Source organism: Manacus vitellinus, unplaced genomic scaffold (genome assembly GCF_001715985.3).
Source record: "Manacus vitellinus isolate BGI_N305 unplaced genomic scaffold, ASM171598v3 scaffold_19_pilon, whole genome shotgun sequence".
Classification (NCBI taxonomy): domain Eukaryota; kingdom Metazoa; phylum Chordata; class Aves; order Passeriformes; family Pipridae; genus Manacus; species Manacus vitellinus.
This window is the reverse complement of record NW_021939395.1, coordinates 2360172-2375802: the sequence shown is the minus strand read 5'-3', so window position 1 is coordinate 2375802 and position 15631 is coordinate 2360172. Positions and strand designations below refer to the sequence as shown.

Below are 15631 nucleotides of genomic sequence, written 5' to 3'. Positions count from 1 at the left end.
GTTTTCCAACCCTAGCTGCTCGGTAGAAAGGCTGCAGAAGAATCCAGTGTTTGCGAAATAGAAAGATAAGTGTTGTTATTATCCTTTAAAATCTGTACACAACCCTGCAGGGGATCATGGCTTGTTGACTGATGACACTGACATGCACAATACAAGTAAGGAAAATAAAAATGCACAAAATAAACTGAGGAGAAAACTGTTGGTTGTGTTATTCCATCTTTCTGGTTATGTTAATTTTTTGGCTCACAACGCTATCTAAAATTTTATCAGGTCGTTTTTAAATTGAAAGGAGCTTGTGTTAATTTTTTGCCTTGTGGATTTTTTTCTTCCTTTTTCTAATGTAAGAAAGAATAAAGTTTTGATACACTGTTGTCTGTGCATCTTCTGAGTATATTGTCTGACCTGTTGGAGGGCAGTCAGCTCTAAATTATTTCTGCTGCATTCAGTCTAGTGTTATGCAGGATGCCTCTAAAATCTCTTTGTCAGGAAAATAAATGTTTCTTTTCTTGCAGGGAACCAGCCCTCTGATGTTCTTCAGCTGTTGGAGGTTGATCTCTTTTCTTGCCTAGTGAAGGACTGGATCTCGTGACAAATGAGGAAAATTCTCCAGTCTCAGCTGGGAGACTGAAAAGATGAATCAAATACGGAGTTCTAGGACCCCAAAGCGGCCTCTGGAGGTTGACCATAAAAGCCAAACTGATCTCTCTGCGTGGCGAAAAAGAGGGAGAACTGACCCTGAAAAAAGTTCCCAGAATCATCAGCCTCCTGGAGGTCAGAAAAATGACATCAATCAGAAAAACGATGTCGGTGGGAAAAACGACAGCCAGGAAGTCTCCCTGGAGAAAGCTTTGAGCTACTTTGAGAAAGGTAAGAGCACTTTTAAGGTTGGCTCTCTAAGACTGAAAACATAATAATTACATTCTTAATAAAAAGAATGATAATAATATAAAAATAATCTATTTTACGTCTGGTTTTCCTCTTCAATGCCTGAGCTATGTAATATTTTTTTAATGTATTAAAAGCTTTCTGTCACTACTATGTAAAAAAAAAAAAGGAATATCATAGAATCATGGAATGGTTTGGGTTGGAAGGGACCAAACTCCTGCCATGGGCAGGGACACCTTCCACTGTCCCTGGCTTTGGACACTTCCATGGATAGGTCATCTACAGCTTCTCTGGGAAACATGTGCCAGGGCCTCACCACCCTCACAGTAAACATTTGTTTCCTAATACCTAATCTAAGTCTACTTTCTGTCACTTTGTATCTATTCCCCCTTGTCCTGTCACTACATGCTCTTGTAAAAAGTCCCTCTCCGTCTTTCTTAATAAAAATAATAATTTTAAAATAATCTAATTTTACTTCTGTATTTCCTCTTTAATCCCTGAGCTATGTAAATGTTTCTTTAATGTCTTGAAAGTTCTTCCCCCTCTTATTACTGTGTAAAGAAAAAGGAGTATACGTAGGGGCAGTTCAGAGAAGCTTAAAGTTCGTTTTCATTTCGGAAGTTGTTACATCCCGTGTTTGTCCCATTTGTTTTTCCTAGTTCAAGGCCGTGTTTCCCTGAGAAACAACAGTGCTCTGCAGAAACACTTGGCTGCTGTGGAAAGCATTGCCCTGCAACATGGGCTGCCCCCTGAAAGTTTTGAGATACTGTTGAACGTGGTGCTCAGTGGCAAATTTGGTAAAACCTTTATGTGTTGCTGGTGTATCTTCTGTGAATGTCTCCTTCCCCTCCAATCAAACCTGCTTCAGATAATGTGTTTGTGGTGGCTGTATTGTTGGGTACTGTAGTGTGAAATTAATTTTTCTGGCATGCCTTGGTGTAAAAAACGAACCTCAGTTCTTACTCCGGGGGAGTGGTGCCCAGTTAAATATTATGGCTTGTTACAGATTTTGTTTTAAATTTTTTTCCTTTGTTCATAATTGCAGGTTTCCGAAAGGCCTGAATAGTGCCCTCACCAAGCATTGTGTTTTTTCTTTGCTGTAATTGTTTGTGTAGGTTTCGTTTCCCCAAGATCAAAATAACTAAACAAACTAACACATAGTTGTGTTAGTGAAAGTTGCTAAAATTAGGTTGTCATCCCCACAGTCAATTCAGCAGTCAGTGCAGCCCTCGTGCTGCTTTCTTAGAAATGTTGTTCACCATTTATACTTCTAAATAATGAAATATTAATTGGAAAAAACCCTAAACTTCTGCCTCCCTCCAGCACAAGGGGAGCACACAGAATTCTTTCCCCATTATGCAAGTAGTTTAGTGCTTCTCTTCGTTTAAAATGATCAGCTCATCTCCAGGTCTGCTGATCTTTGGCTGACAGTCCCATACCCTTTTGCTGAAGGCATTGGTTGTTTAATGTTAACAGAATCTGTGTTACTTTTGGTTGTCTTGCTGGGAGTCTGAAGACTATTTCAATACTAAAATACTCAATATTTTTTTTTTTTTTGGTTAAGTTGGGAGAAATATTTCTCATAATTTTTTGAGGTATTGGTAAATCCTTACCAGGTTCTTGTACACTGTTACTTTGAGCAATGAAGCTCTGAATAATTTTGTCCAGAGGGAATTTTGACCTAAGCTGCAAAACCACATCTAGGAACTTGGTTCAGGAGCACCATCTTATTTGAAACTGTTTGTTTTTCAGCTGACACAGTGAATACTCGTTTATTGAAGAGCCTGATCCCAGCCTCAGTAATACCAGAAAATTCTGTGGTTACAGCTGTGTCTTGGCTCTGTACCAATAAATCCTCAGGCAGCATCCAGGTAACTTAGTAAGTGCTGACAATAGTTATTGCTTCTGCACAGGAATGATAAGACCAGGTTATTTTCAGGGAGCAAAAATCCCGAGGGTTTAACGTACATGGTCTTACACAAGATACTGTCATTTACCAAGAATGGCAGAGACACCCATTGCTGGAACAGCAGCAGGAACCAAGAAACATTTTATAAGTGTGAGTGGAAAGTTGCACAGTTCCTGCTTGGCTTGAATCTATGAAGTCCTCAGGAATGGTTTCTCCACCACCATTTCTGTGAAGTACTTCTGCTGTGTGAGGCATTCTTCAACTTCAGCAAGGTATCCCTTAGGTTATGTGTACCTTGGTCATGACAACGTGGCTTAACGTTAGCAAAAGTTTGTTTTGGTGTTCACATAGTCTGCTCAAAGGTTTACATCATGGAACCACAGAATTTATTTCCATCGTAAAATCATTGAGGTTAGAAAAGATTTTTAAGGCCATAGAGTCCAACCATGTGTTGGACCACCATGAAACCATGGTCCTAAGTGCCACACCTGAACATCTTTTAAATACCTCTGGGGATGGTAGTTCAACCACTTCCTTTGGTATCCTGTGCCAGTGCTTGGCCACCCTTTTGGTGCAGAAGTTTTTCCTAATACCCAGTCTAAGCCTCCCCTAGCACAACTTGATGCTGTTTCTTCTTGTCCTATCACTTGTTGCTTGGGAGAAGAGACTGACTCCTACCTCACTTCAGCCTCCTTCCAGGGTGTTGTAGAGTGCAATAAGGTCATCCCTGAGCTCCCTTTTCTCCAGGCTGAGCTCCCCCAGCTCCCTCAGCTGCTCCTCTTAAGATTTGTGCTCCAGACCCTTCCCCAGCTTTGTTGCTCTGCTTTGGATGCCTTCCAGCACCTCAATCCACTCCTTGGTGAGGGGACAACACATATTCAGAAGTGTTTGTTTCCCATACTTCATGCATTGGTGTACAGGCACTTGAGCAAGGTGTTGGAGTGTGCCTGTTTCCCAGGAGGGCTGCAAGAGGACACCCTTGGCAGGCTTTCTTCCACAGCTGAATTATCTCTGAGCTGTTGTTCTTCTGAAACTCCCTGGTTGTCCTTGTGAGTGGTTTGTATCCTTACTGATTGTGTCTCTGGAGTTGGCTACTGACTACTTTTCTTTGCTTTTGCCCATCACTTAAGGTAATAATGGCTTTTTTCCTGTCTGCAGTTGCTTTTTTTAAGGTGGCTGATCACAGTGTTTGACTTCATTGATCACAAGGAACAAGTTAATGCCCTCTATGGTTTCTTCTTCTTCTTCCTGCAAGATGAGAAGCTGGTAAGGAGAGCTGAAGAACATATGGAATTGACAAAATAAAACCAAGTGTTCATTAGTGTATTAATGCTGGAATTAGTCTGGTTGTTTAGAGAAAATTTTCTAATGGCTAGAACTTTTCTCTTTTTTTTTTTTTATTTGCATTATAAGGTTGCTGGGTAATTTAGATCCCTAAACAGGGAAGTACTGTAGGATTGCTGTGGTCTGACTGTTTAAACAAGAATTGCTATTCTGTGTCACACAGAGGTTGGGGATATATTCTGTCTAAATTCCCAAGATTAACTGTGGTGCTGCAGTCTGTGGGATTGTCAGACAACAGCAGGTAAAGTCTCCTGCTCCTGGGAAGAAACTGGCTTGTATACCTTGGGCAAAAAGGAAAAAAACCCCAAACTTTTAGAGCAGTGTTTATTTAAGGGTGATGTTCTATTTAATTGAGTTGAAATGTAACTTCAATGAGAACAAGCATTCAGGAAATTTCTGCTATATGGCAACTGTAAAATCCAGGTACTGGAATTTTGAAATGTTTGGATTCAGTGCATATTGAAATGATCTTGGCAGTCATGTTAGATATGAAACTGTTAATAATTCTTTCAGTTTAGGATATTTTGTGGTTAAGTTCCCCAAATTCTGAGTTATATAGTTTGTAAAGTTGTTAATGGTTTTAGGTTAACTTTAGTTATAATCTTTTCATAAAACTGGATTCAAGTTCCTACGGTTTAAAATAGCATTTTGAGGCATGATGGGTCAGTTGAGAAGTGCACCAAGAGTTGGTGTGAAACTAATTTAAAGCTCTTTTACAGCCTCAATTGTAAATAGAAGCTCTAAAACAGTATGTTGGTTCAAAAGTGCCTTTCTTTTTGAAAGTATCATTGTACTTTTACCTCTGACTCTTGAAATTTCTAGACCATCTTCCAAAAGACACCATCCAAGCTTACTGAATAGCTTGGTTACTGCCAGATAAAGTTTCTAAATGAAAGGGACATAAGAGACTGTAAAAACCAGGCTGCTTCCTAAGGGAAGTGAGGTGTGCTCTGCCCTGAGGGGGCTGCAGGGATGGCTTGAGGCAGCCAGTGGAGTGACACAACAGTGTCCTGTGAAGCCTGTGTGATTTCTGTGTGTCCCTCAGCAGCAGGAGGGTTCATTGCTGCCTTTGCTTTGCAGTGCCCCTACGTCTGCCACGTGCTCTACCTGCTGACCAGGAAAGAAAATGGTGAGTCTCTCAGCTGTAAGAGCTGGAATTCCATTTTGTTTCTGATTCTGTTTGCTGGTACTGCCTTTTCTTCCAGTGCAGCCACTGCACTGGTAAGCCAATATAGTGCTTTTAAGGCAAGGAAGCACAAGTGATAGTTCAGGCAAAAATTTGTGTAACACTTTCTGAACTGGAAACCTGTCTGTTAGCCTAGAAATAAGAGTGATTGGTTCTGTTGGCTTTGTCATGACTTCATGATAAAAGTGATACTGCATTTTTACTCAGATGTCTGATACAGTGTTTTTTAAATTCTTTATATTATTGATTGTATTTCCAGTCAAGCCTTTTCGGGTTAGGAGACTGCTTGACCTCCAAGCAAAAATGGTGAGTTTATTTCAACTCTTGCAGAGTTTGAACTGTGGTTAATAATGCACTTTGTAAGACTAGTACCCTTACAGGATGGAGAAGAGTGACTGGACTTGGAATTGTAGGTTGTAGTCTTTGTAACATCAAAGCTCATCTCTCTTGCATGTGCATCCCTAATTTTCACATGTGTTTTGTGAACTCTTGCAATGATATGCACAAAGCTCTTTGTTTTAGAGCCAGGTGTGGTGAAATCTCTGAAGCAAAGGGCAGCTTCATTTATCTATTGCAGTCCTTAATTTTGTATTCATCTTCCTTTTGCAAGTGGTATCAAAAATGACTGAAAAATATAAGATTGTAGAGGGTCTTGCTCTACTTTATAAGAAAAAATATGACGTTTTTTAGACAGCAGAAAGACTTTTTCATAGTTTTGATTGCTAAATGACTTTTTTTTTAGTTATGCTCTTTCTTCAATCCCCTTCCTATGGTGTTTCATTGACACAGTTTCTGTTTTTTCATTTTCAGTTATTCATCTGTGCTTACTCACTGATATGTAGCTCTAGAAATTTAGCTTTTACTCATCACTGGGTTTTTTTCTTCTAAAGTACAGTATTGAGTTTCTGTATAAAAAACATACCCCACATTTTCCCTCTTGTTCTGCTATTTGACAGGGAATGCAACCTCACCTGCAGGCTCTACTATCACTTTACAAACTCTTCTGTCCAGAACTGGTGACCATAACTCTTCCCACAAAAACAAAGGTAAGGAATTAGATTTAGTCTATTTGGAACCAGTACTTATGATAGTGTTTGTACTGAGCTTTGCATTTAAGCTAGAGCACGATTTAGTGGTGAAAATTAATTCTATTTCCTCTTCACTGAGTAAAATTAGTATAATGTATACTTGAGATTTAATCTATGAATTGATGATTGATTTGAATGAAGATTATAAGCCAGAAGTGTTTTATCCCTTTTGAAAAAGAACATAATTTCCGAAGGAAATAAAAACCCACTGCAGTTTAACTGTAGTCAAAATGTGATGAAACTGAGGAGTGATAAGAGTTCTGTGCTGTGAAAATCTGTCAAGGAGGTTGTCTCTACATCACTGTGATGCTGTTTATCAGAATAGAAACTGATCTTTCTGTTGCTTTGTCTTAGTTTGACTTCTTGCACAGATGTCTGATTTCTGTTTCCAGACTTACTTCAAGAATTCAGAGGGCCCATGGAAAGCAGCAATGAATGCAGTAAGGCAAAGAAACCAGGGAAGCACTCCCCTGACCCAGGCAGTGTTTTTAGGCACAGCTCAACCTCAGTCACGAAAGAGGGTATGTTATGGGCCTAAGGTAGACCCTAGAAGGTGCCAAGCAGCATTTTTCATTATGAATATTGGTAAATAATGGGAGTCTGGCTTTATTTCAGTGCTGGGAAGGGTGGGAGTACCTATTCAGAAATGCAGCATTCCCACTATAATGAAAGCCTGGATACGTTTTTTTGTAAAATAGGGTCTTTCTGGGAACCCTGTTCATGAGTGCACTCAGTTGCATTGAAAGCAGAGTCATTGCTATGCATTTTCTACAGAAATGGAATACTCAGTTGGTTCTACCTGCGAGCAGTGCAAGGAATTCAGAAGTGGGCACGGAAAAGTACTGTGATTTGTTCAGTACAGATGAGACTTTTCCAGTGGAGCAGCTGCAGACCTTTCCTCAGCTCCTACAAAATATCCACCGTCTAGAGGTGAGCTTCAAGAAGGTCTTGAAAAGCTGAATGAATGTTTTGAGAGATCAAAGGATATTCCTTTATTCCTTGTTTATGTGTGAATAATGTGTGGACTACCTGGTTCTAACACAGCATCTGACCCAACTGAGGGTGATGAGTTCTGGAGATGGTCTTGTTGCTGGTAAAAGGATTGGACAGCTCTGATAGAAGGAGATTCTCTGGCAGTTTGCTGATGTAAGTACTGAATAATTCTTTTCTTTTCTTTGCTTTCTCTTGCAGTTTCCTTCCCAGATGGGTTCAGTGCTAACAAACCCTTTATTACTTCACTACATGAATTGTGTCAGAGATGAATCTATTTACCTGAGGCTGTACTATTGGATGGGCCAGATGCTCCAGGAAGGTAGGAAACTCAGTATTATCTTGCCATGCTAGGGAGGTAAAGGATGTCTGAGGGCTCTCATTTTTCAGTAATGGTACTTTGCTATTCAGATTTGTAGTGACAATCAAATGATGTTAAAGCAAATACTGGAAGAGAACTGAAATTGTGTTTTTTCTTGTTGTGCTTGTATTCCAATACAATATTCCCTCCTGTTTAGAATGTACCTGGTGTGTAGTTGATAACACAAATGAAACAGAATTCAAGAGCTTCCTGGAAACTATCTACAAGGCAGAATGTTTTTTGCAGGTAAGTGCATGTTTTGTGGCAACCAAGGGTTTCACAAAGCCTTCCCTTAAAGAACTTCTGACACTTACCAGTTTCCTGTAATATTTCTGAGGAGTGACAGTGTCTCAAGTAATAAAAATACCTATACCTATGGAAAGTCAATATTCTGGAAATGGCCTTGTTTTCTGCAGGAAAAATAATTTGATAATTTGGATGTCCTGGCAAACTGTATGGCAGGAAGGAGGTGTCAGCCTCTTTTTTCCTTCAGGGTGAAGTGAGCATGGCAAGGTGCAGGCATATGAGGTGAGTTTCTGAATGTTCCTCTTCTGCTTTGTAGGAGGGATTTCCTGCCTGTGAAGAGTTCCTGTATAAGAGCCTTCCTCTCTGGGATGGCTCCTGCTGCCGACCAGAAATCCTCAAACTTGTGAGTTGGATCCCCCTCAGCAGTTCCCCTGGTATGTGTTGCAGATCCTTTGGGTGAGGTTGGACACCAGGGATATCCTGGGGGATAGAATTTGTTCACCAGTATCATACTGCTTTCTCATTTGTTTCAGAAATTAAGTCATATCTCTATGGTCCCCTGGCACAGCTCTTTTTCACATCATCCCTTTACTTTAAGGTAATTTGAGTGAATACAATGGCTGTTTACTTCTAGTTAATACTGCTCTCTGCACTTGTGTTGGGTGTAGCAGACTAAGGGATTGTATAAGAAAGTTCTTTTGGGGAAGTCTGTGCCCAAATGAGGGTAAAATACATACTTACAGCTTAACTTCTTTAGGAGTATGAGTGCCTTAAAGATATCTTCTTTTTTGACTAGGACATTGGAAGTAAAAGGAACTGGCAGTACACAAGATAATTGTTTCTTTTATTGTAATTTTAACTTGGTGTTTGAAACTTTGCATTCTCCAGGAAAAGCTCTGTAACACATACATTTAGTTCTAGGGGATGTGCAATTATCTCACTGCTCCTGTTGGTCCTGAGAAACTCTTGGTACCTTTCCTTGTATATGTCAGTTGTCATGGTGTTTTTTATTTAGTACTACTTGCTTACATAAATCGTTATCAGCCTGATTTCTTTTTGCCTCTTGCAGTGCAGTGTCCTTGAGAGCCTGAAGGAGCTGCTGGAGAACTGGTTAAATTGCAATGTGATTGATATGGATCCAGAGTTTCATTCTTTGTAAGTTTGTCATAAAAAATGAAAACCATGTTGTTTGCATTGCTCACCAGTGCATTTGGATATATATTCTAGCTCTATCACCCAGCATGAAGACCAGCTAGAAGGTTAATAACACTGTTATGATTCTGCTATATTGTAAGCTGCCTTGTCAGTCTTGTTCTTTGTCTTTAAAAGTACTTCTGTTGACACTGAAAGTTGAAATGCCCAGAATTCAAAATCCTCCTGAGGCTGAGGGCTGGGTCATGTTTGTAATGGTGTTGATAACAATGTTACTGGCTGTATTGAAGAACAAGTGTCTGTTGCTGAGTGTTGGGTGGGGCAAAGCACAAACTTCAGTTTCTTTTCACTACTTTTCCACGTTGCCCTTTGCGAAGAGGTGTAGTACTAATGTTGTGTTGTGTCATTGCTGCAGGAATACCACCCTTTCTGGACTAGTGACCGTGGTGGCTGACCTGATCCACTTTGTTGGACGGCTGTCTACTGTTGGACTGCGTTTGGAAAAGAATTCCACGTTATTGCTCATCTTCGTCCTGGATTTCTATGAGACTGTGTGTATCCCAATCATTTTGGCTTTCTTTTGAAATTCTCCAAAGCTGTTTGTATTTCTTTAAGCTAGAGCATAAAAACACCTTCCTCATTATAATTTACAGAACTTTGTGGTTAAAAGCAAGAATAGTCCAAATAACCATTACTTTGGCAGTAACAGTCAGCCCAGATGTGCTTCATTCCTGCAGGTGTGTGACATGTACCTGAAGTACAACCTGCCTTTGTTGATATTGCCTCCTGCTGGGGTTTTCTACCCAGCACTGCTCAGCATGGATTCTGTCACCTTGAATCAGCTCTGCTACATTATGTACAGGTACTACAGCAAGTCTCCTTGTCTTCTCTTTCAATCTTCTGGAAATGAAATTACTTTAGTGTAAAATCTGAAATCTACTTTTTCTTACGATGCAAGGCAAAGGTGAAAGTTCTGCTCGTGCCCAGCTTTCATGATTCAGGATTTTATAGCTGTAGTTACTATTCTTCTTTTTTTTTTACAGTCTGTTGCCCAAAATAGCAGGATTCTGACTTCTTTCCCAGAATTATTTCTGTATCTTTGATATGTGGAGAGGAAGAAGTTCCCATATTGTTTTCAGAGAACTTAAGCCAGCCAGCTGAAATCACAAGTAGTAACTACAACTTCTTACTCCTATGCTTTGACCACTAAAATTGAGCTTTTCCTTACAAATTCTGTCATGTGCTGAGTAGGAAGCCCTTCTGCCACCTCCAGACTCTGTGGCAATTTGGGACTGCCTTGTGCTGCTGGCAAGTCCAAAGACAGCACTGCTTAGTGCTCTGCAGGATTCACCAAGGCTGTGGTTCGTGGCCTTGTTACTTCCAGTGGCTGCATCTGAGGAGAAGAGTAGCCAATAGCTGACAGCTGGTGCAGGGCTTTCCATGTGGCTTTTTCTCTAAGGAATCTGCAGGGTAATTAACATGACAGGATGGTCTTGAGGAAATAAGAGGAGCTAGTGCTTATTATATAGAACAACTGTCAAGTTGCATTACTTCCAGTGGCTTCTGTTTCTTTGCTTAGTGAATGAAAGTCTGCCTTCTTAAAAACACACTGAGTTTTTCTGCTGATTTTAAGGCTGAATGTCCATTCTTGCATGTTGCCTTTACGAAAGTGACTGTCCCAGGGAAACCAATCATGTCTGAATCATTTAAGAGATTAATATTATCAGATGTGTCCCTACTCTACCTAGAAAGAGTGGGCCTATGCCAACTGATAAAGTCCCTTTGAATTCTTTTTCATGTCTCTCTTTTTTTACCAATAAAGTTTGATCTCTCTCATGTCAGGAATAAATTTTCTTAATACGTTCCTCCAGCTTTTTTGAGTAGAGGCATGTAAAAATTTACAGGCTCCCAACTTTCTCTTATGTTTGTTTTGGTTTTTTTTTTTAATTTTTTTTTAGGTATCGAACCAACTTGGTGGCTGCAAAAGAAAATGAGGAGAGTAAAAAGGTATTGTGGACACATCTGTTGTGTGCTAGAACAGACCTTAGCAAGGAATTGGGTTGAATGGAGGGGAGGTGTATTAGTGGCATTCTTTTAAGGACTGAGGGAACACACAGCTGCTTTGAGGATGCTGTTCACTGATTTGTTTTGTCCCTCAGAAAATACTGCAGTTCAAGTTCAGTAACGAGACATACAGAGAGTACAACCAGTACATAACAGCTATGGTGGGCTGCCTGTGGACATCCACTGTGTTCCAGAAGGATACTCATCCTCAAGGTCTTCGTATGGATGAGGAGCTGCTGAACAAAACTCTAGTGAAGGATTTTAAAACCAGCTTTAACATTGTCTACCACCCAGCCATGCTGGGCTATTCTGTCAACTTCCTGAAGCAGGTAATGGTATAGGCTGAGATTTGGGCCTTTGAAGGCACCAAATGTTCTGTCTTGACAGCTTCTCTAGAGCAGTGTCTCTTGGTGTCCTGGCTGACTTGTGGAGCCAACTGAGCTTTTAAAAGCTGCTGTGGCATTCTGTGTTTGTGTCAGATCAGTGGCACAATCTGAATAGTCTGTGTGGTATGAAAGCATGAATGTAGCAGTTTTGGATATGAATTTGTGCTTAGGATCATTTTGAAGGTAGAACTAAAATAGCTAATCAGTGAAATAAATGACAATTCAGTAAAAGCTTCCCAGTAGTGCATCCTGCCCCACAAAATAGGGAGCGTGACCTAAGTATTTAAACTGCAGGAAGTCAAGAAATACATAGTTAAGTTGTATACAGCTGTTCATTGAACTTCTTAGCAGTGCATTCTGGCTCTTGTGGTAGCTTTTAAGAATGGCTTATTAAAACAGAAATGCAAGTAACTACTTCAGGTAATATGATAATCTTGTATTGTCTGGTGTGAGTTCTGCCAGTAGTTGCCTTGAATTAGGGGTGCCATCATGTGTTCAGTGCAGCTGCTGAAGAGTGGGGGGAGCAGCTTACCAGAGCTGTTGTTCTGAGATGTGTGCCCTGCTCCAAAAAATCAGGTCTTATAGGCTATTCAGGGGGTGCATAAAGATGCCATTTTGTTGTGAGAAACCCTGGCAGGCTCAAGGCCTGCGTAGGTGTGACTCCTGGAATGAAGCAAAGGATATCTGAGGGCAGAGTTGAAGCAAAGAATGCTGGTTAGGAACACTGCACAGTGCTCAGTGTCCTGAATTGGGCTAGTTTGTCTCTTACTGCTGATTAAACCCCAACTTTGCCTCTGCCAGAGGAGGCTATTTTATTTTTCTTATACACAACTTCTTTTCCTTGGTCTTTCTCATATCCTTTGCTCACATAATTTTTGTTCTGAGGCTTCCTAGAATCACAGAATATCCTGTGTTGGAAGGGACCCACAAGGATCATCGAGTCCCACTCCTGGCCCTGCACAGCACAGCCCCAAGAATCCCACCATGTGCCTGAGAGTGTTTTCCAAATGCTCCTTGGCACCCTTGGGGCCATGACCACTGCCCTGGGGAGCTGTTCCAGTGCCCAACCACCCTCTGGGGGAAGAACCTTTTCCTGAGATCCAGCCTAAACCTCCCCTGACACAGCTTCCTGATTCTTCTTTGGAGGCTTTGCACACTAAAAAAACAAACCCTAAAAAAAACCCAAACACCAACCTCCAACCCCCAAAACCTTCTGGTGGAGGAACTTTGCATTTTTCCTACTGCAAAACTAAGAAATATTTTGCCTAGCAGTGGTCACAAATGTGTTTTAAGGCAGGAGAAGATATTATTTAGGGGCAGGGTCACGTTTTCCTCAGCACTGTGGTGCTGAGCACCAGAGGGCACTGCTCTGCAGCACACTCAGGGAACACAAGCAGTAGTCTGAGTGTCACTAGGTTCTCTTCTCTTGCTCTTTCTCATTGTTGGGAATTACCTTTTTAATGTTTTGAAGGGGAAGCTTTTGTACTCGTGAGAGACAGTGGTTAAGGATACCTACAAATATTCCCTGTTGCTCTCCAGTAGTGCTGCAGCACAGGGCAAGAGGGTCTAGATGTTACCTTGCCACTTAGGGACAGAGTATGATGCTGGAAGGCCCTTCTGAAGCATGATTAAAAATCTCTGAACTCCTTTGCACACCTAAGCAGAGACCCAGCAACACTGGACATGCTTTTTATCTGACCTGATATTATTTTATTCCTTCTCCTCAAGATTTATCCGGAGGATACCACCTTGAACTTCAAATTAATTAAGGTAAGATTTCTTGTTTTAGTGAAGTGAAAGCAGGCAATTTCCAGCAGGTGTGTAGAAGAGGATGAGGTGATAATATTCACCAATTTCACAAATGCTCTATAAAAATTTTGAAAGGGAAAAATTCCAGCTGTAGGCTTTGATTCAGTCTCTTAACAGGGCCAAACAAGAGGGCATCAACACCCGTGAAGTTATGTATCTGCCCATCTGTGGCTAGTGGGCTGAGACTTTGTTTCCTTCATGACTCAGTGCAGTATCAGCACAAAGCTGTTTATTGTTCTCTGCAGGCTCCAAAAAAAGTTACATTCTTGGTGCACTTGGAGCAGAATTTCTATTATCAATGAACTTAATTTTAAATTTCTGAGACAGGTATGTAGCTTTGTTACAGCTTTGAGCAGGAATCCTCTACTGAGCAATACAGTGGCAATTGGTTTCCTTTCCTGTATCACAGGGTACTTAAAACTTGATCTGGAGAAATCACCACTAGTGATGGAAGGAATGCTTTAATATCCACATTCATTTAATTCCTGACATCTTCCCTGTTGATCCAACAGACTCTGCTCTTTTCAGAACTGGGATTTGTAAACATTTTCAATAGTAAAAAAAAATAAATAAATCACGATTTGTCATGTTCAAGCTAAGAATGTGTGTTGTGTAAGTCTGGGCATTTGGGAACAGGAGGTACCCACAGCTGAACAGGGGCATTTACGGACGTTGTCAAACGGCACGGGGACGTTGTCAGACTGTGGAAGGCAATGTTTACAGAGCTTTTCAAACTGATCTAAGAAAGAGACAAAACTTTGTCCTGCACATCTGACTATCCTTTCTGGTTTTGCAGGGGAAGAGGTGGGACTGGTATCTGGAATATCTCTATGCACAAGGTTTGGAGGGCCTGAAGGTCTTCATTGAGAGCAGCATCAATCGTGTTTCCCAGGCCTCTCGCAGAAAAGCGGAGAATGTGGAGGCGTGACCCTGGGACTCACTGGAGCTCTTCTGTCCTCTGGAACAGATTAGCAGAATCTAAAGGACTGTGCCACTGGTTACTTCCTGAGGGGAAAGAAACAGAGCAATTACTCTTGTGGTGACATTTATTTTATGAAAGTGAAGACACAGAAGGAATGCTTAGGCTGCCTCTTGTCCCTGCTGAACTCTGGTGTGAAGTCGGTGAGCTGTATGTTATGTCCCATCCACATTTATCATCCCAGTTTCTCTCTGTTGGAGTATCTCCTCGAGAATCAGACATTTTCCATCTCAAAACTGCAGTGAGCAGTTGCTGCTTCATCTATGAGTAATGTTGATCTCTGACCTGATTTGCCTTCCTCAGGATCAGGTAACTCAGCCTTTAGGGATACTGTCTACGTGTTGGATTGGAGCAACATGTGTTTCCCAATTCCCTGTTGTACCACGTGTGCACTGTCTTCTAGCAGGCTGAACAAACTGACCTTCCTGAAATTCATTTTCATTTTGAAGCTTCCAGAATGGACTTTTTGCCAACATTGCTTATAATGATGTTCTAATGCAGCTGGAAAATTCAGTGCTCAGTTGATGGTTTGTTGATGTTTTGAGGACTTGTACAATATTGCCACCAGTTCACCATTTTCTATTGGTAAGTGCAAATGTAGCTTTCCTTTTTGTGTTTTTAGCTCTGTAGGTGTTGTGTATTATACATGTACGTATATATATAATTTATAATATGTCAAATGTTTCCAACGTGCCATTTTAAATAAACTCTACTACAAAAAGTATTGTCTCCTGTCATTTCATTTTAACACTGAATAGCAGTTGGGAGAAGCTGTACTGAGGTTTCCAGAATTTGAGTGAATGTTATTTTACTGTGGTAAAACAAGGTTGTAACCACTTGAAAGTTGGGTCAGAGTATACTGAATTTTGCATTGTGAATCTGTAGTTTGTGAATTTGTAGTAAAGGAATCAGTCCTGAGAGTGACCCCAGAGCCACTAAAGATGCGTTTGGTTCCTTCATCCTCTCAAAATCAGACTGTGGTTGAGTAACACAGTTCTCAGCTCAAACTGATGGTCTGTTAATACGCCCTTTCTCATCCATCTGTGTTATCCCAGATAGTGTAAGTGCTGCCTGCTAATTTTTGTCAAGAGGAACAGATCTTCAATATCCTGATTATATTTTCTCAACAGGGGATGCTTTACATATTACAAATTCCTCCAAGTGGATATGTTTCAAGACATGGCCCTAACATATAATGAGTTTTATAATTTTTCTGTGAAGCTGCCTTCAGA

General features: G+C 40.7%; 1 protein-coding gene across 3 annotated transcripts; it reads left to right on the top strand.

Moving 5' to 3' along the window:
* CENPI (centromere protein I) lies at positions 1-15120 on the top strand. Of its 3 annotated transcripts, XM_029959161.1 has the most exons (21): positions 1-65; positions 570-867; positions 1545-1682; positions 2638-2756; positions 3953-4060; positions 5219-5267; positions 5584-5630; positions 6281-6370; positions 6805-6933; positions 7187-7342; positions 7604-7724; positions 7921-8009; positions 8326-8443; positions 8543-8607; positions 9079-9164; positions 9577-9712; positions 9899-10023; positions 11120-11168; positions 11321-11554; positions 13340-13381; positions 14217-15120. In XM_029959161.1, exons 2-21 carry the CDS (start codon positions 633-635, stop codon positions 14346-14348), a joined length of 2268 nt encoding a protein of 755 aa, XP_029815021.1. In that variant the 5' UTR covers positions 1-65; positions 570-632; the 3' UTR covers positions 14349-15120. The 3 variants fall into 3 exon arrangements, with proteins under 3 accessions (XP_029815021.1, XP_029815020.1, XP_029815022.1); XM_029959160.1 differs by lacking the exon at positions 1-65 and having other exon boundaries at positions 518-867; XM_029959162.1 differs by lacking the exons at positions 1-65; positions 1545-1682 and having other exon boundaries at positions 518-867.
* The last annotated feature ends 511 nt before the right edge of the window (positions 15121-15631 follow it).

What these genes read in the sequence shown, in the direction of transcription:
- CENPI (XM_029959161.1), top strand. Translation starts at nt 633, where the DNA reads ATGAATCAAATACGGAGTTCTAGGACCCCAAAGCGGCCTCTGGAGGTT. An exon ending in GGTGCTCAGTGGCAAATTTG is followed by an intron (nt 1,683 to 2,637) that starts GTAAAACCTTTA and finishes TTTGTTTTTCAG; the next exon opens with CTGACACAGTGAATACTCGT. An exon ending in TCCTGGATTTCTATGAGACT is followed by an intron (nt 9,713 to 9,898) that starts GTGTGTATCCCA and finishes TCATTCCTGCAG; the next exon opens with GTGTGTGACATGTACCTGAA.